Consider the following 19,795-nt stretch of genomic DNA (forward strand, 5'->3'; position numbering starts at 1 on the left):
GGGGAAGGTATCGGGGCTGGTATCGGGGGCAGGTATCGGGGGCTGGTATCGGGGGCTGGTATCGGGGGCTGGTATCGGGGGCTGGTATCGGGGCTGGTGTCGGGGGCAGGTATCGGGGGCTGGTATCGGGGGCTGGTATCGGGGGCAGGTGTCGGGGGCAGGTGTCGGGGGCAGGTGTCGGGGGCTGGTATCGGGGGCTGGTATCGGGGGCTGGTATCGGGGGCTGGTATCGGGGCTGGTATCGGGGGCTGGTGTCGGGGGCTGGTGTCGGGGGCTGGTGTCGGGGGCTGGTATCGGGGCTGGTATCGGGGGCTGGTGTCGGGGGCAGGTATCGGGGCTGGTATCGGGGCTGGTATCGGGGCTGGTATCGGGGCTGGTATCGGGGCTGGTATCGGGGGCAGGTATCGGGGAAGGTATCAGGGCTGGTATCAGGGCTGGTATCAGGGCTGGTATCAGGGCTGGTATCAGGGCTGGTATCAGGGCTGGTATCAGGGCTGGTATCAGGGCTGGTATCAGGGCAGTACCTCTGCTTGTGGGCAGCGGGAGCTGAAGACTGTATGGTAATGTTCTATAAGGATCTCAGTGAAGATGTTGAGCGGTGTTAGAGATGTCAGAGAGACAGAGCCCTGAGAAGGCCAGGACAGATTGACACCAAACACACAAGCCAGGTTGGAGGGAGACATCTTGTTGATGATACTCTGCTGAGAGACCTGGAGGAGGAGGAGGAGGGAGGGGAAGAGGGAGAGAAAGTGTTTACACTTGATCCTGACTAAACAGACTGCCTGCCATTCAACCTATCAGAAGGACCCCAGAGTACGATCCTGACTAAACAGAATGCCTGCCATTCAACCTGTCAGAAGGATCCCAGAGTACGATCCTGACTAAACAGAATGAATGCCATTCAACCTAGTCCACATATAAAATGGCAACATCCTAATGATCGGTATGACAACAGAAGGCCTGTTATTCCTGTCGGTATGACAACAGGTGGTTTTACGTGACAACAGAGTGACCTGTTATTCTAGGAATGTATTTACTCCTATTGGTTTGACACACTACATGGCGGAACAGAAGCCTGCTAATCCACAAAAAAGTCCTTTAATAAACCCGTCAGCCCGGTCTGATAACCAGTCCCCAGTCGGCCCCGGTCTGATAACCAGTCCCCAGTCGGCCCCGGTCTGATAACCAGTCCCCAGTCGGCCCCGGTCTGATAACCAGTCCCCAGTCGGCCCCGGTCTGATAACCAGTCCCCAGTCGGCCCCGGTCTGATAACCAGTCCCCAGTCGGCCCCGGTCTGATAACCAGTCCCCAGTCGGCCCCGGTCTGATAACCAGTCCCCAGTCGGCCCCGGTCTGATAACCAGTCCCCAGTCGGCCCCGGTCTGATAACCAGTCCCCAGTCGGCCCCGGTCTGATAACCAGTCCCCAGTCGGCCCCGGTCTGATAACCAGTCCCCAGTCGGCCCCGGTCTGATAACCAGTCCCCAGTCGGCCCCGGTCTGATAACCAGTCCCCAGTCGGCCCCGGTCTGATAACCAGTCCCCCGTCGGCCCCGGTCTGATAACCAGCCCCCCGTCGGCCCGGTCTGATAACCAGCCCCCCGTCGGCCCCGGTCTGATAACCAGTCCCCCCCCGTCGGCCCGGTCTGATAACCCGTCGGCCCGGTCTGATAACCCGTCGGCCCGGTCTGATAACCCGTCGGCCCGGTCTGATAACCCGTCGGCCCGGTCTGATAACCCGTCGGCCCGGTCTGATAACCCGTCGGCCCGGTCTGATAACCCGTCGGCCCAGTCTGATAAGCCGTCGGCCCGGTCTGATAACCAGTCCCCCGTCGGCCCGGTCTGATAACCAGTCCCCAGTCGGCCCGGTCTGATAACCAGTCCCCAGTCGGCCCGGTCTGATAACCCGTCGGCCCGGTCTGATAACCCGTCGGCCCGGTCTGATAACCCGTCGGCCCGGTCTGATAACCAGTCCCCAGTCGGCCCGGTCTGATAACCAGTCCCCAGTCGGCCCGGTCTGATAACCAGTCCCCAGTCGGCCCGGTCTGATAACCCGTCGGCCCGGTCTGATAACCAGTCCCCAGTCGGCCCGGTCTGATAACCAGTCCCCAGTCGGCCCGGTCTGATAATCAGTCCCCAGTCGGCCCGGTCTGATAATCAGTCCCCAGTCGGCCCGGTCTGATAACCAGTCCCCAGTCGGCCCCGGTCTGATAACCAGTCCCCAGTCGGCCCCGGTCTGATAACCAGTCCCCAGTCGGCCCCGGTCTGATAACCAGTCCCCCCCGTCGGCCCGGTCTGATAACCCGTCGGCCCGGTCTGATAACCAGCCCCCCGTCGGCCCCGGTCTGATAACTAGTCCCCAGTCGGCCCGGTCTGATAACCCGTCGGCCCGGTCTGATAACCCGTCGGCCCGGTCTAATAACCCGTCGGCCCGGTCTGATAACCCGTCCCCCCGGTCTGATAACCAGTCCCCAGTCGGCCCGGTCTGATAACCCGTCGGCCCGGTCTGATAACCAGTCCCCAGTCGGCCCGGTCTGATAACCAGTCCCCAGTCGGCCCGGTCTGATAACCAGTCCCCAGTCGGCCCGGTCCGATAACCCGTCGGCCCGGTCTGATAACCAGTCCCCCGTCGGCCCGGTCTGATAACCAGTCCCCCGTCGGCCCGGTCTGATAACCAGTCCCCCGTCGGCCCGGTCTGATAACCAGTCCCCCGTCGGCCCGGTCTGATAACCAGTCCCCAGTCGGCCCGGTCTGATAACCAGTCCCCAGTCGGCCCGGTCCGATAACCCGTCGGCCCGGTCTGATAACCAGTCCCCCGTCGGCCCGGTCTGATAACCAGTCCCCCGTCGGCCCGGTCTGATAACCAGTCCCCCGTCGGCCCGGTCTGATAACCAGTCCCCCGTCGGCCCGGTCTGATAACCAGTCCCCAGTCGGCCCGGTCTGATAACCAGTCCCCAGTCGGCCCGGTCTGATAACCAGTCCCCAGTCGGCCCGGTCTGATAACCAGTCCCCAGTCGGCCCGGTCTGATAACCAGTCCCCAGTCGGCCCGGTCTGATAACCAGTCCCCAGTCGGCCCGGTCTGATAACCAGTCCCCAGTCGGCCCGGTCTGATAACCAGTCCCCAGTCGGCCCGGTCTGATAACCCGTCGGCCCGGTCTGATAACCCGTCGGCCCGGTCTGATAACCCGTCGGCCCGGTCTGATAACCCGTCGGCCCGGTCTGATAACCCGTCCACAGTCGGCCCGGTCTGATAACCCGTCCACAGTCGGCCCGGTCTGATAACCCGTCCACAGTCGGCCCGGTCTGATAACCGGTCCACAGTCGGCCCGGTCTGATAACCGGTCCACAGTCGGCCCGGTCTGATAACCGGTCCACAGTCGGCCCGGTCTGATAACCGGTCCACAGTCGGCCCGGTCTGATAACCGGTCCACAGTCGGCCCGGTCTGATAACCGGTCCACAGTCGGCCCGGTCTGATAACCGGTCCACAGTCGGCCCGGTCTGATAACCGGTCCCCCGTCGGCCCGGTCTGATAACCGGTCCCCCGTCGGCCCGGTCTGATAACCGGTCCCCCGTCGGCCCGGTCTGATAACCGGTCCCCCGTCGGCCCGGTCTGATAACCAGTCCCCCGTCGGCCCGGTCTGATAACCAGTCCCCCGTCGGCCCGGTCTGATAACCAGTCCCCCGTCGGCCCGGTCTGATAACCAGTCCCCCGTCGGCCCGGTCTGATAACCAGTCCCCCGTCGGCCCGGTCTGATAACCAGTCCCCCGTCGGCCCGGTCTGATAACCAGTCCCCCGTCGGCCCGGTCTGATAACCAGTCCCCAGTCGGCCCGGTCTGATAACCAGTCCCCAGTCGGCCCGGTCTGATAACCAGTCCCCAGTCGGCCCGGTCTGATAACCAGTCCCCAGTCGGCCCGGTCTGATAACCAGTCCCCAGTCGGCCCGGTCTGATAACCCGTCGGCCCGGTCTGATAACCCGTCGGCCCGGTCTGATAACCCGTCGGCCCGGTCTGATAACCCGTCGGCCCGGTCTGATAACCCGTCGGCCCGGTCTGATAACCCGTCGGCCCGGTCTGATAACCCGTCGGCCCGGTCTGATAACCCGTCGGCCCGGTCTGATAACCCGTCCACAGTCGGCCCGGTCTGATAACCCGTCCACAGTCGGCCCGGTCTGATAACCCGTCCACAGTCGGCCCGGTCTGATAACCCGTCCACAGTCGGCCCGGTCTGATAACCGGTCCACAGTCGGCCCGGTCTGATAACCGGTCCACAGTCGGCCCGGTCTGATAACCGGTCCACAGTCGGCCCGGTCTGATAACCGGTCCACAGTCGGCCCGGTCTGATAACCGGTCCACAGTCGGCCCGGTCTGATAACCGGTCCACAGTCGGCCCGGTCTGATAACCAGTCCACAGTCGGCCCGGTCTGATAACCAGTCCACAGTCGGCCCGGTCTGATAACCAGTCCCCCGTCGGCCCGGTCTGATAACCAGTCCCCCGTCGGCCCGGTCTGATAACCAGTCCCCCGTCGGCCCGGTCTGATAACCAGTCCCCCGTCGGCCCGGTCTGATAACCAGTCCCCCGTCGGCCCGGTCTGATAACCAGTCCCCCGTCGGCCCGGTCTGATAACCAGTCCCCCGTCGGCCCGGTCTGATAACCAGTCCCCCGTCGGCCCGGTCTGATAACCAGTCCCCCGTCGGCCCGGTCTGATAACCAGTCCCCCGTCGGCCCGGTCTGATAACCAGTCCCCCGTCGGCCCGGTCTGATAACCAGTCCCCAGTCGGCCCGGTCTGATAACCAGTCCCCAGTCGGCCCGGTCTGATAACCAGTCCCCAGTCGGCCCGGTCTGATAACCAGTCCCCAGTCGGCCCGGTCTGATAACCAGTCCCCAGTCGGCCCGGTCTGATAACCAATCCCCAGTCGGCCCGGTCTGATAACCAATCCCCAGTCGGCCCGGTCTGATAACCAATCCCCAGTCGGCCCGGTCTGATAACCAGTCCAACAGCACCCAGGACAGATCTGACTAGATGATACAGTCTAATACAGTCTCACCATATTAACCTGCGAGTTACAGACAATCAGCATCATATTAACATGGGAAGTGAACGTAAAGTCCCAGAGAGTGAAACTCAGCATCATATTAACATGGGAAGTCAATGTAAAGTCCCAGAGAGTGAAGCTCAGCATTATATTAACATGGGAAGTGAATATAAAGTCCCAGAGAGTGAAACTCAGTATTATATTAACATGGGAAGTGAATGTAAAGTCCCAGAGAGTGAAACTCAGCATCATATTAACATGGGAAGTGAATGTAAAGTCCCAGAGAGTGAAGCTCAGCATTATATTAACATGGGAAGTGAATGTAAAGTCCCAGAGAGTGAAACTCAGCATTATATTAACATGGGAAGTGAATATAAAGTCCCAGAGAGTGAAGCTCAGCATTATATTAACATGGGAAGTGAATATAAAGTCCCAGAGAGTGAAGCTCAGCATTATATTAACATGGGAAGTGAATGTAAAGTCCCAGAGAGTGAAGCTCAGCATTATATTAACATGGGAAGTGAACGTAAAGTCCCAGAGAGTGAAGCTCAGCATTATATTAACATGGGAAGTGAATGTAAAGTCCCAGAGAGTGAAGCTCAGCATTATATTAACATGGGAAGTGAACGTAAAGTCTCAGAGAGTGAAACTCAGTATTATATTAACATGGGAAGTGAATGTAAAGTCCCAGAGAGTGAAACTCAGCATTATATTAACATGGGAAGTGAACGTAAAGTCCCAGAGAGTGAAGCTCAGTATTATATTAACATGGGAAGTGAACGTAAAGTCCCAGAGAGTGAAACTCAGCATTATATTAACATGGGAAGTGAACGTAAAGTCCCAGAGAGTGAAACTCAGCATTATATTAACATGGGAAGTGAACGTAAAGTCACAGAGAGTGAAACTCTGCATTATATTAACATGGGAAGTGAACGTAAAGTCCCAGAGAGTGAAACTCAGCATTATATTAACATGGGAAGTGAATGTAAAGTCCCAGAGAGTGAAGCTCAGCATTATATTAACATGGGAAGTGAATATAAAGTCCCAGAGAGTGAAACTCAGTATTATATTAACATGGGAAGTGAATGTAAAGTCCCAGAGAGTGAAACTCAGCATTATATTAACATGGGAAGTGAACGTAAAGTCCCAGAGAGTGAAGCTCAGCATTATATTAACATGGGAAGTGAACGTAAAGTCCAAGAGAGGGAAGCTCAGTATTATATTAACATGGGAAGTGAACGTAAAGTCCCAGAGAGTGAAGCTCAGCATTATATTAACATGGGAAGTGAACGTAAAGTCCCAGAGAGTGAAGCTCAGCATTATATTAACATGGGAAGTGAATGTAAAGTCCCAGAGAGTGAAGCTCAGCATTATATTAACATGGGAAGTGAATGTAAAGTCCCAGAGAGTGAAGCTCAGTATTATATTAACATGGGAAGTGAATGTAAAGTCCCAGAGAGTGAAACTCAGCATTATATTAACATGGGAAGTGAACGTAAAGTCCCAGAGAGTGAAACTCAGCATTATATTAACATGGGAAGTGAATGTAAAGTCCCAGAGAGTGAAACTCAGCATTATATTAACATGGGAAGTGAACGTAAAGTCCCAGAGAGTGAAACTCAGCATTATATTAACATGGGAAGTGAATGTAAAGTCCCAGAGAGTGAAACTCAGCATTATATTAACATGGGAAGTGAATGTAAAGTCCCAGAGAGTGAAGCTCAGCATTATATTAACATGGGAAGTGAATGTAAAGTCCCAGAGAGTGAAACTCAGCATTATATTAACATGGGAAGTCAATGTAAAGTCCCAGAGAGTGAAGCTCAGCATTATATTAACATGGGAAGTGAATGTAAAGTCCCAGAGAGTGAAACTCAGCATTATATTAACATGGGAAGTGAACGTAAAGTCCCAGAGAGTGAAGCTCAGTATTATATTAACATGGGAAGTGAATGTAAAGTCCCAGAGAGTGAAGCTCAGCATTATATTAACATGGGAAGTGAATGTAAAGTCCCAGAGAGTGAAACTCAGCATTATATTAACATGGGAAGTGAACGTAAAGTCCCAGAGAGTGAAACTCAGCATTATATTAACATGGGAAGTGAACGTAAAGTCCCAGAGAGTGAAGCTCAGTATTATATTAACATGGGAAGTGAACGTAAAGTCCCAGAGAGTGAAGCTCAGCATTATATTAACATGGGAAGTGAACGTAAAGTCCCAGAGAGTGAAACTCAGCATTATATTAACATGGGAAGTGAATGTAAAGTCCCAGAGAGTGAAGCTCAGCATTATATTAACATGGGAAGTGAATGTAAAGTCCCAGAGAGTGAAACTCAGCATTATATTAACATGGGAAGTGAATGTAAAGTCCCAGAGAGTGAAACTCAGCATTATATTAACATGGGAAGTGAATGTAAAGTCTCAGAGAGTGAAGCTCAGTATTATTCTGTCTATTGGAGAACTTTATTACATAGCCTGGGAGTCCTTACAATCTGGATCAGAGATAGCCCTCGTCCCAAACGGATCCCTATTCCCTATGGGCCTCCTGGTCAAAGGTAGTGCACTATATAGGGGCCAGGGTGCTGTTAGGGACACGCCTCCAGTCTTCCTGTCCGAGGCCTTGTGGGTTAGTTCTGGTTATGGCTGGTTAGTTAAGGTCAGTGTGAACGGAGGAGTTTCTACAATTGAAACCTCAGCATTTCACATGGGAGAAAAGGGGAAGTGGGTTTGATTTCTCTCAACAGTGGAATATTATTGTAGTGGTCTGTTTCTGTTGGTCAGGCCTTTTCTAAAATGTCTACACGGCATTAATATAGCGGTGCATTTGGTTTTACAGCCCCCCCCCCCCCCCCTCCCAAAGAAAAACAGGCATTTTCATGAATATTTATTCAGCGGGCTTTGAGATGTCGTATCTTAAGGACATTACATTGTGTAAAGAGAGTCTGCCTTCATATGAAGAACAAAGGCCTTTGAGAAGTTATGGCTGTTGGGTTGTATTCTGGAGATGTTCTGTTTTAATGATGTGGTTCTGATCCGAGCGGTACATCAGCCTGTTGAACGTGATAGGAGGATAATGATGATCTGTTTTAATGATGTGGTTCTGATCAGAGCGGTACATCAGCCTGTTGAACGTGATAGGAGGATAATGATGTTCTGTTTTAATGATGTGGTTCTGATCAGAGCGGTACATCAGCCTGTTGAACGTGATAGGAGGATAACGATGATCTGTTTTAATGATGTGGTTCTGATCCGAGCGGTACATCAGCCTGTTGAACGTGATAGGAGGATAACGATGATCTGTTTTAATGATGTGGTTCTGATCCGAGCGGTACATCAGCCTGTTGAACGTGATAGGAGGATAATGATGATCTGTTTTAATGATGTGGTTCTGATCCGAGCGGTACATCAGCCAGAACATCAGCCTGTTGAACGTGATAGGAGGATAATGAGCACTATGTTGCTGTGTGTTGCCGTGCGGCGTTGCCTGTTGCCGTGCGGCGTTGTGTGTTGCCGTGCGGCGTTGTGTGTTGCCGTGCGGCGTTGCCTGTTGCCGTGCGGCGTTGTGTGTTGCCGTGCGGCGTTGTGTGTTGCCGTGCGGCGTTGCGTGTTGCCGTGCGGCGTTGCCTGTTGCCGTGCGGCGTTGCGTGTTGCCGTGCGGCGTTGCGTGTTGCCGTGCGGCGTTGCGTGTTGCCGTGCGGCGTTGCGTGTTGCCGTGCGGCGTTGCGTGTTGCCGTGCGGTGTTGTCGTGCGGTGTTGTGTGTTGCCGTGCGGTGTTGTGTCATGTTGTGTGTTGCCGTGCGGTGTTGTGTGTTGCCGTGCGGTGTTGTGTCATGTTGTGTGTTGCCGTGCGGTGTTGTGTGTTGCCGTGCGGTGTTGTGTCATGTTGTGTGTTGCCGTGCGGTGTTGTGTGTTGCCGTGCGGTGGTGTGTCATGTTGTGTGTTGCCGTGCGGTGTTGTGTCATGTTGTGTGTTGCCGTGCGGTGTTGTGTGTTGCCGTGCGGTGTTGTGTGTTGCCGTGCGGTGTTGTGTCATGTTGTGTGTTGCCGTGCGGTGTTGTGTGTTGCCGTGCGGTGTTGTGTCATGTGTGTTGCCGTGCGGTGTTGTGTGTCGCCGTGCGGTGTTGTGTCATGTTGTGTGTTGCCGTGCGGTGTTGTGTGTTGCCGTGCGGTGTTGTGTCATGTTGTGTGTTGTCGTGCGGTGTTGTGTCATGTTGTGTGTTGTCGTGCGGTGTTGTGTCATGTTGTGTGTCGCCGTGCGGTGTTGTGTCATGTTGTGTGTTGCCGTGCGGTGTTGTGTCATGTTGTGTGTTGCCGTGCGGTGTTGTGTCATGTTGTGTGTTGCCGTGCGGTGTTGTGTGTTGCCGTGCGGTGTTGTGTGTTGCCGTGCGGTGTTGTGTGTTGTCGTGCGGTGTTGTGTGTTGCCGTGCGGTGTTGTGTGTTGCCGTGCGGTGTTGTGTCATGTTGTGTGTTGCCGTGCGGTGTTGTGTGTTGCCGTGCGGTGTTGTGTCATGTTGTGTTGCCGTGCGGTGTTGTGTGTTGCCGTGCGGTGGTGTGTCATGTTGTGTGTTGCCGTGCGGTGTTGTGTCATGTTGTGTGTTGCCGTGCGGTGTTGTGTGTTGCCGTGCGGTGTTGTGTCATGTTGTGTGTTGCCGTGCGGTGGTGTGTCATGTTGTGTGTTGCCGTGCGGTGTTGTGTCATGTTGTGTGTTGCCGTGCGGTGTTGTGTGTTGCCGTGCGGTGTTGTGTCATGTTGTGTGTTGCCGTGCGGTGTTGTGTCATGTTGTGTGTTGCCGTGCGGTGTTGTGTGTTGCCGTGCGGTGTTGTGTGTTGCCGTGCGGTGTTGTGTCATGTTGTGTGTTGCCGTGCGGTGTTGTGTGTTGCCGTGCGGTGTTGTGTCATGTGTGTTGCCGTGCGGTGTTGTGTGTCGCCGTGCGGTGTTGTGTCATGTTGTGTGTTGCCGTGCGGTGTTGTGTGTTGCCGTGCGGTGTTGTGTCATGTTGTGTGTTGTCGTGCGGTGTTGTGTCATGTTGTGTGTTGTCGTGCGGTGTTGTGTCATGTGTGTCGCCGTGCGGTGTTGTGTCATGTTGTGTGTTGCCGTGCGGTGTTGTGTCATGTTGTGTGTTGCCGTGCGGTGTTGTGTCATGTTGTGTGTTGCCGTGCGGTGTTGTGTCATGTTGTGTGTTGCCGTGCGGTGTTGTGTGTTGCCGTGCGGTGTTGTGTGTTGCCGTGCGGTGTTGTGTGTTGTCGTGCGGTGTTGTGTCATGTTGTGTGTTGCCGTGTGGTGTTGTGTGTTGCCGTGCGGTGTTGTGTCATGTTGTGTGTTGCCGTGCGGTGTTGTGTGTTGCCGTGCGGTGTTGTGTCATGTTGTGTGTTGCCGTGCGGTGTTGTGTGTTGCCGTGCGGTGTTGTGTCATGTTGTGTGTTGCCGTGCGGTGTTGTGTCATGTTGTGTGTTGCCGTGCGGTGTTGTGTCATGTTGTGTGTTGCCGTGCGGTGTTGTGTCATGTTGTGTGTTGCCGTGCGGTGTTGTGTGTTGCCGTGCGGTGTTGTGTCATGTTGTGTGTTGCCGTGCGGTGTTGTGTGTTGCCGTGCGGTGTTGTGTCATGTTGTGTGTTGCCGTGCGGTGTTGTGTCATGTTGTGTGTTGCCGTGTGGTGTTGTGTCATGTTGTGTGTTGCCGTGTGGTGTTGTGTGTTGCCGTGCGGTGTTGTGTCATGTTGTGTGTTGCCGTGTGGTGTTGTGTCATGTTGTGTGTTGCCGTGTGGTGTTGTGTGTTGCCGTGCGGTGTTGTGTCATGTTGTGTGTTGCCGTGCGGTGTTGTGTCATGTTGTGTGTTGCCGTGCGGTGTTGTGTCATGTTGTGTGTTGCCGTGTGGTGTTGTGTGTTGCCGTGCGGTGTTGTGTCATGTTGTGTGTTGCCGTGCGGTGTTGTGTCATGTTGTGTGTTGCTGTGTGGTGTTGTGTGTTGCCGTGCGGTGTTGTGTCATGTTGTGTGTTGCCGTGCGGTTTTGTGTGTTGCCGTGCGGTGTTGTGTCATGTTGTGTGTTGCCGTGCGGTGTTGTGTCATGTTGTGTGTTGCCGTGCGGTGTTGTGTGTTGCCGTGCGGTGTTGTGTGTTGCCGTGCGGTGTTGTGTGTTGCCGTGCGGTGTTGTGTCATGTTGTGTGTTGCCGTGCGGTGTTGTGTCATGTTGTGTGTTGCCGTGCGGTGTTGTGTCATGTTGTGTGTTGCCGTGCGGTGTTGTGTGTCGCCGTGCGGTGTTGTGTCATGTTGTGTGTTGCCGTGCGGTGTTGTGTCATGTTGTGTGTTGCCGTGCGGTGTTGTGTGTCGCCGTGCGGTGTTGTGTCATGTTGTGTGTTGCCGTGCGGTGTTGTGTGTCGCCGTGCGGCGTTGTGTGTCGCCGTGCGGTGTTGTGTGTTGCCGTGCGGCGTTGTGTGTTGCCGTGCGGTGTTGTGTGTTGCCGTGCGGTGTTGTGTCATGTTGTGTGTTGCCGTGCGGTGTTGTGTGTTGCCGTGCGGTGTTGTGTCATGTTGTGTGTTGCCGTGCGGTGTTGTGTCATGTTGTGTGTTGCCGTGCGGTGTTGTGTCATGTTGTGTGTTGCCGTGCGGTGTTGTGTCATGTTGTGTGTTGCCGTGCGGTGTTGTGTGTTGCCGTGCGGTGTTGTGTGTCGCCGTGCGGTGTTGTGTGTCGCCGTGCGGTGTTGTGTGTCGCCGTGCGGTGTTGTGTGTCGCCGTGCGGTGTTGTGTGTCGTCGTGCGGTGTTGTGTGTCGCCGTGCGGTGTTGTGTGTCGCCGTGCGGTGTTGTGTGTCGCCGTGCGGTGTTGTGTGTCGCCGTGCGGTGTTGTGTGTTGCCGTGCGGTGTTGTGTGTTGCCGTGCGGTGTTGTGTGTTGCCGTGCGGTGTTGTGTGTTGCCGTGCGGTGTTGTGTCATGTGTGCTGCCGTGCGGTGTTGTGTGTTGCCGTGCGGCGTTGTGTGTTGCCGTGCGGTGTTGTGTGTCGCCGTGCGGTGTTGTGTGTCGCCGTGCGGCGTTGTGTGTTGCCGTGCGGTGTTGTTACCATGTTCAGGAAACAGAGCAGGTACTTCAACACCATGTAGTTGTGTTCTGGAAGACTCTCTAGGATGTGTTTACAGGTGCTCACTCGTAGACTGCTCTCCACTCCTGGAACAACAAGCTGTATGTCACACATTACAATGCATGTTGAGGTTCTCGATAGACCGTGGTGACCCAGTCTGTTTCATATGTGACCCAATTCAGGAAGTTGGGCAATTGATGCAGGTTTCCTACTTCACAATGGTCTGGGATCTGGAGATTTGAATTCCAATCTTGTCCTAAACTGGGACATGCTTAACACCCCGGCCGTCCTACAATCTAAGCTAGACGCCCTCAATCTCACACAAATGATCAAGGAACCTACCAGGTACAACCCTAAATCCGTAACCATGGGCACCCTCATCCTGACCAACTTGCCCTCTAAATACACCTCTGCTGTCTTCAACCAAGATCTCAGCGATCACTGCCTCATTGCCTGCGTCCGTTAGGGGTCTGCGGTCAAACGACCACCCCTCATCACTGTCAAACGCTCCCTAAAACACTTCAGCGAGCAGGCCTTTCTAATCGACCTGGCCCGGGTATCCTGGAAGGATATTAACCTCATCCCGTCAGTAGAGGATGCCTGGTTGCTCTTTAAAAGTGCTTTCCTCACCATCTTAAATAAGCATGCCCCTTTCAAAAAATGTACAAATAAGAACAGATATAGCCCTTGGTTCACCCCAGACTGCCCTTGACCAGCACAAAAACATCCTGTGGCGTACTGAATTAGCATCGAATAGCCCCCCGCGATATGCAACTTTTCCAGGAAGTCAGGAACCAGTATACTCAAGCAGTTAGGAAAGCAAAGGCTAGCTTTTTCAAACAGAAATGTGCATCCTGCAGCACTAATTCCCAAAAGGTTCTGGGACACTGTAAAGTCCATGGAGAATAAGAGCACCTCCTCCCAGCTGCCCACTGCTCTGAAGATAGGAAACACTTTCACCACCGATAAATCCACGATAATCGATAATTTCAATAAGCATTTTTCTATGGCTGGCCATGCTTTCCACCTGGCTACCCCAACCCCGGGCCAACAGCTCTGCACCCCCTGCAGAAACTTGCCCAAGCCCCCCCCCCCCCCCCGCTTCTCCTTCACACAAATCCAGACAGCTGATGTTCTGAAAGAGCTGCAAAATCTGTATCCCTACAAATCAGCTGGGATAGACAATCTGGACCCTCTCTTTCTAAAATGATCTGCCGAAATTATTGCAATCCCTATTAGTAGCCCTCGCCTGGTTCACCAACTACTTCTCAGACAGAGTTCAGTATGTCAAATCGGAGGGCCTGTTGTCCGGACCTCTGGCAGTCTCTATGGGGGTGCCACAGGGTTCAATTCTTGGGTCGACTCTTTTCTCTGTATACATCAATGATGTTGCTCTTGCTAACCCTAACCCTGACAGAGAACTCTAGAAAAACACTTTTTTATTGGACCCGTGTCCTACGTGTCACAACATTGTGTTAGCCTGCTGAGCTAAAGCCTCGGCAGGCACATGTACTTACGGACTATGTCCTGTATCTGGCGGTAGAGGGGGAAGGTGAGCAGGGGTTCAGGTAGCTCTCTGAGGAAGGTCTTCAGGATGACAGCAGGCACATGGATGTCTCCATACTGCTCGAACACCACTGGCTTCCCTGAGGAGGAGAGAGACCTGATAACAGACTGAGCTTCCCTGAGGAGGAGAGAGACCTGATAACAGACTAACTGAGCTTCCCTGAGGAGGAGAGAGACCTGATAACAGACTAACTGAGCTTCCCTGAGGAGGAGAGACAGAGACCTGATAACAGACTAGCTGAGCTTCCCTGAGGAGGAGACACATAGACCTGATAAACAGACTAACTGAGCTTCCCTGAGGAGGAGAGACAGAGACCTGATAACAGACTAACTGAGCTTCCCTGAGGAGGAGACACAGAGACCTGATAACAGACTAACTGAGCTTCCCTGAGGAGAGACAGAGACCTGATAACAGACTAACTGCGCTTCCCTGAGGAGGAGACACAGAGACCTGATAACAGACTAACTGAGCTTCCCTGAGGAGGAGAAACAGAGACCTGATAACAGATTAAATAAGCTTCCCTGAGGAGGAGAAACAGAGACCCGATAACAGACTAAATGAGCTTCCCTGAGGAGGAGACACAGAGACCTGATAACAGACTAACTAAGCTTCCCTGAGGAGGACAAAGACCTGATAACAGACTAACTGAGCTTCCCTGAGGAGGAGAAACAGAGACCTGATAACAGACTAAATAAGCTTCCCTGAGGAGGAGAAACAGAGACCCGATAACAGACTAAAATGAGCTTCCCTGAGGAGGAGACACAGAGACCTGATAACAGACTAACTGAGCTTCCCTGAGGAGGAGACACAGAGACCTGATAACAGACTAACTGAGCTTCCCTGAGGAGGACAAAGACCTGATAACAGACTAACTGCGCTTCCCTGAGGAGGAGACACAGAGACCTGATAACAGACTAACTGAGCTTCCCTGAGGAGGATAAAGACCTGATAACAGACTAACTGAGCTTCCCTGAGGAGGATAAAGACCTGATAACAGACTAAATGAGCAGTTAAAAACCTGGACCACAGATTCATCCTCTGACAGATGGCGGCCATTGGACTTGTTTATCAATACTGAGCACACAGGATATCTATCTGAGTCCAGAGTGAAACCATTCCATGGACAACCCTGACGCAAATGCTACATTCATAGTATTGAAATGGAATTATTGATTGTTATAATTGTCATGTTTTCTACAAATCTGTCTCTGTACTGGATCTAGTGTGTGGCTGATTGGTTCACCATGTTCTCAGACAGGAAGTGGTTTGACTCATGGAAACTCAGTCTGCTGGCCTGCTGGGGTCAACAGGTTCACCATGTTCTCAGACAGGAAGTGGTTTGACTCATGGAAACTCAGTCTGCTGGCCTGCTGGGGTCAACAGGTTCACCATGTTCTCAGACAGGAACATGAGGCTGTGATGTCATCAGAGGAGATAGAGGTTGATCTGGATTATTATTGATCTCTGCTTCCTGGTAGTGAGAGATAAAAGCCCCGCCTCTGGCCCCGAGAGACCCCGCCTCTGGCCCCGAGAGACCCCGCCTCTGGCCCCCGCCTCTGGCCCCCGCCTCTGGCCCCCGAGAGGCCCCCGCCTCTGGCCCCCGAGAGGCCCCCGCCTCTGGCCCCCGAGAGGCCCCCGCCTCTGGCCCCCGAGAGGCCCCCGCCTCTGGCCCCCGCCTCTGGCCCCCGAGAGACCCCCGCCTCTGGCCCCCGAGAGACCCCCGCCTCTGGCCCCCGAGAGACCCCCGCCTCTGGCCCCCGAGAGACCCCCGCCTCTGGCCCCCGAGAGACCCCCGCCTCTGGCCCCCGAGAGACCCCACACTGCCCTGCCTCGGCTCACAGTTCCAGCTCCTCTCCCTCTGGTTAAAGAGCTAATAGAGATTATGGAGGTTATAGAGGTTCCATCTCACCCTGGTTGTAGAGCTAATAGAGGTTATAAAGGTTATTATAGAGGTTATAGAGGTTCCATCTCACCCTGGTTGTAGAGCTAATAGAGGTTATAAAGGTTATTATGGAGGTTATAGAGGTTCCATCTCACCCTGGTTGTAGAGCTTATAGAGTTTATAAAGGTTATTATGGAGGTTATAGAGGTTCCATCTCACCCTGGTTGTAGAGCTTATAGAGTTTATAAAGGTTATTATGGAGGTTATAGAGGTTCCATCTCACCCTGGTTGTAGAGCTTATAGACGTTATAAAGGTTATTATGGAGGTTATAGAGGTTCCATCTCACCCTGGTTGTAGAGCTTATAGAGTTTATAAAGGTTATTATAGAGGTTATAGAGGTTCCATCTCACCCTGGTTGTAGAGCTTATAGAGTTTATAAAGGTTATTATGGAGGTTATAGAGGTTCCATCTCACCCTGGTTGTAGAGCTTATAGAGTTTATAAAGGTTATTATGGAGGTTATAGAGGTTCCATCTCACCCTGGTTGTAGAGCTTATAGAGGTTATAAAGGTTATTATGGAGGTTATAGAGGTTCCAACTCACCCTGGTTGTAGAGCTTATAGAGTTTATAAAGGTTATTATGGAGGTTATAGAGGTTCCATCTCACCCTGGTTGTAGAGCTTATAGAGTTTATAAAGGTTATTATAGAGGTTATAGAGGTTCCATCTCACCCTGGTTGTAGAGCTTATAGAGTTTATAAAGGTTATTATGGAGGTTATAGAGGTTCCATCTCACCCTGGTTGTAGAGCTTATAGAGTTTATAAAGGTTATTATGGAGGTTATAGAGGTTCCATCTCACCCTGGTTGTAGAGCTTATAGAGGTTATAAAGGTTATTATGGATGTTATAGAGGTTCCAACTCACCCTGGTTGTAGAGCTTATAGACGTTATAAAGGTTATTATGGAGGTTATAGAGGTTCCAACTCACCCTGGTTGTAGAGCTAATAGAGGTTATAAAGGTTATTATGGAGGTTATAGAGGTTCCATCTCACCCTGGTTGTAGAGCTTATAGAGTTTATAAAGGTTATTATGGAGGTTATAGAGGTTCCATCTCACCCTGGTTGTAGAGCTTATAGAGTTTATAAAGGTTATTATGGATGTTATAGAGGTTCCATCTCACCCTGGTTGTAGAGCTTATAGAGGTTATAAAGGTTATTATGGAGGTTATAGAGGTTCCATCTCACCCTGGTTGTAGAGCTAATAGAGGTTATAAAGGTTATTATGGAGGTTATAGAGGTTCCATCTCACCCTGGTTGTAGAGCTAATAGAGGTTATAAAGGTTATTATGGAGGTTATAGAGGTTCCAACTCACCCTGGTTGTAGAGCTAATAGAGGTTATAAAGGTTATTATGGAGGTTATAGAGGTTCCATCTCACCCTGGTTGTAGAGCTTCTGGACGTTATAAAGGTTATTATGGAGGTTATAGAGGTTCCAACTCACCCTGGTTGTAGAGCTTCTGGACGTCCTTGATGAGCTGAACACGAGCGGACCTCCTGAAGATACCTTCTGTCTGGAGGCCTGAGGAGAGGTGGGAGGGAGTGAAAGGCTTCAACTACTATTACTGTAGAGGTCCTGTACCTGAAGATACCTTCTGTCTGGAGGCCTGAGGAGAGGTGGGAGGGAGTGAAAGGCTTCAACTACTATTACTGTAGAGGTCCTGTACCTGAAGATACCTTCTGTCTGGAGGCCTGAGGAGAGGTGGGAGGGAGTGAAAGGCTTCAACTACTATTACTGTAGAGGTCCTGTACCTGAAGATACCTTCTGTCTGGAGGCCTGAGGAGAGGTGGGAGGGAGTGAAAGGCTTCAACTACTATTACTGTAGAGGTCCTGTACCTGAAGATACCTTCTGTCTGGAGGCCTGAGGAGAGGTGGGAGGGAGTGAAAGGCTTCAACTACTATTACAGTAGAGGTCCTGTACCTGAAGATACCTTCTGTCTGGAGGCCTGAGGAGAGGTGGGAGGGAGTGAAAGGCTTCAACTACTATTACAGTAGAGGTCCTGTACCTGAAGATACCTTCTGTCTGGAGGCCTGAGGAGAGGTGGGAGGGAGTGAAAGGCTTCAACTACTATTACAGTAGAGGTCCTGTACCTGAAGATACCTTCTGTCTGGAGGCCTGAGGAGAGGTGGGAGGGAGTGAAAGGCTTCAACTACTATTACAGTAGAGGTCCTGTACCTGAAGATACCTTCTGTCTGGAGGCCTGAGGAGAGGTGGGAGGGAGTGAAAGGCTTCAACTACTATTACAGTAGAGGTCCTGTACCTGAAGATACCTTCTGTCTGGAGGCCTGAGGAGAGGTGGGAGGGAGTGAAAGGCTTCAACTACTATTACAGTAGAGGTCCTGTACCTGAAGATACCTTCTGTCTGGAGGCCTGAGGAGAGGTGGGAGGGAGTGAAAGGCTTCAACTACTATTACAGTAGAGGTCCTGTACCTGAAGATACCTTCTGTCTGGAGGCCTGAGGAGAGGTGGGAGGGAGTGAAAGGCTTCAACTACTATTACTGTAGAGGTCCTGTACCTGAAGATACCTTCTGTCTGGAGGCCTGAGGAGAGGTGGGAGGGAGTGAAAGGCTTCAACTACTATTACAGTAGAGGTCCTGTACCTGAAGATACCTTCTGTCTGGAGGCCTGAGGAGAGGTGGGAGGGAGTGAAAGGCTTCAACTACTATTACTGTAGAGGTCCTGTACCTGAAGATACCTTCTGTCTGGAGGCCTGAGGAGAGGTGGGAGGGAGTGAAAGGCTTCAACTACTATTACTGTAGAGGTCTTGCACCTGATCCACGGTCCTATCAGACAGCTCCTACCTCAACTATTACTGTAGAGGTCTTGTACCTGATCCAAGGTCCTATCAGACAACTCCTAGCTCAACAAATATTACTGTAGAGGTCCTGTACCTGATCCAAGGTCCTATCAGACAGCTCCTACCTCAACTATTACTCTAGAGGTCCTGTACCAAGGTCCTATCAGACAGCTCCTACCTCAACTATTACTGTAGAGGTCCTGTACCTGATCCAAGGTCCTATCAGACAGCTCCTACCTCAACTATTACTGTAGAGATCCTGTACCTGATCCAAGGACCTATCAGACAGCTTCTACCTCAACTATTACTGTAGAGGTCTTGTACCTGATCCAAGGTCCTATCAGACAGCTCCTACCTAAACTATTACAGTAGAGGTCCTGTACCTGATCCAAGGTCCTATCAGACAGCTCCTACCTGTAGAGGTCCTGTACCTGATCCAAGGTCCTATCAGACAGCTCCTACCTCAACTATTACTGTAGAGGTCTGGAACCTGATCCAAGGTCCTATCAGACAGCTCCTACCTGTAGAGGTCTTGTACCTGATCCAAGGTCCTATCAGACAGCTCCTACCTCAACTATTACAGTAGAGGTCCTGTACCTGATCCAAGGTCCTATCAGACAGCTCCTATCTTCTTACCTTTGTCTTTGAGATAAGACACAGTCTGGGACATCACAGGAGGGATCATCACTCCCTGGTTCTTCTCACCAATACTGGAAACAGAACACGTCTAGTTCAGTAGGCATGCAGTATGGTACATCATATTAGTTGGCATAACCATGGTGGAAATATGGAGCGGCTGGGGGGGGGGGGGGGGGGACGGGGGGGGGACGATTAAAGGGGACTCAGCTAAATACTCACTATTGCAGGCTGACTCCAAACTGCTGTGTGGGCAGAGGAGGTCTGGGGGGAGGAGTCTTAGATGAGGGGCGCAGACCTCCCTTCTGGGCCGCCTGCAGCCTCTCGTCATGCCTGTATGTAGTAAATACATGGTCATATACTGTTGAAGTCGGAAGTTTACATACACTTATGTAGGAGTTATTAAAACTTGTTTTTCAACCACTCCACAAATTTCTTGTTAACAAACTATAGTTTTGGCAAGTCGGTTAGGACATCTACTTTGTGCATGACACAAGTCATTTTTCCAACAATTGTTTACAGACAGATTATTTCACTTATAATTCACTGTATTACAATTCCAGTGGGTCAGAAGTTTACATACACTAAGTTGACTGTGCCTTTAAACAGCTTGGAAAATTCCAGAAAATGATGTCATGGCTTTAGAAGCTTCTGATAGGCTAATTGACATCATTTGAGTCAATTGGACGTGTACCTGTGGATGTATTTCAAGGCCTACCTTCAAACTCAGTGCCTCTTTGCTTGACATCATGTGAAA

At 52.1% G+C, this 19,795-nt stretch overlaps 1 protein-coding gene across 1 annotated transcript in view; it reads right to left on the reverse strand.

Annotated features, from left to right (window-relative positions):
• Positions 1–337: 337 nt before the first annotated feature.
• The window catches only part of LOC120049183 (rho GTPase-activating protein 8-like), a 105,750-nt gene continuing 86,292 nt past the window's right edge, over positions 338–19,795 (reverse strand). Inside the window, exons 5-10 of the mRNA XM_038995411.1 lie at positions 19,261–19,371; positions 19,039–19,112; positions 17,048–17,125; positions 13,617–13,745; positions 12,082–12,185; positions 338–710 (exon numbers count right to left, since the gene is read on the reverse strand). Of these exons, the coding sequence (XP_038851339.1) occupies positions 513–710; positions 12,082–12,185; positions 13,617–13,745; positions 17,048–17,125; positions 19,039–19,112; positions 19,261–19,371 (694 nt within the window). The 3' untranslated portion in view covers positions 338–512. The remainder of the gene's footprint in view (positions 711–12,081; positions 12,186–13,616; positions 13,746–17,047; positions 17,126–19,038; positions 19,113–19,260; positions 19,372–19,795) is intronic.

The sequence above is a fragment of the Salvelinus namaycush genome, chromosome 6 (assembly GCF_016432855.1).
Source record: "Salvelinus namaycush isolate Seneca chromosome 6, SaNama_1.0, whole genome shotgun sequence".
NCBI classification, from domain to species: Eukaryota; Metazoa; Chordata; class Actinopteri; order Salmoniformes; family Salmonidae; genus Salvelinus; species Salvelinus namaycush.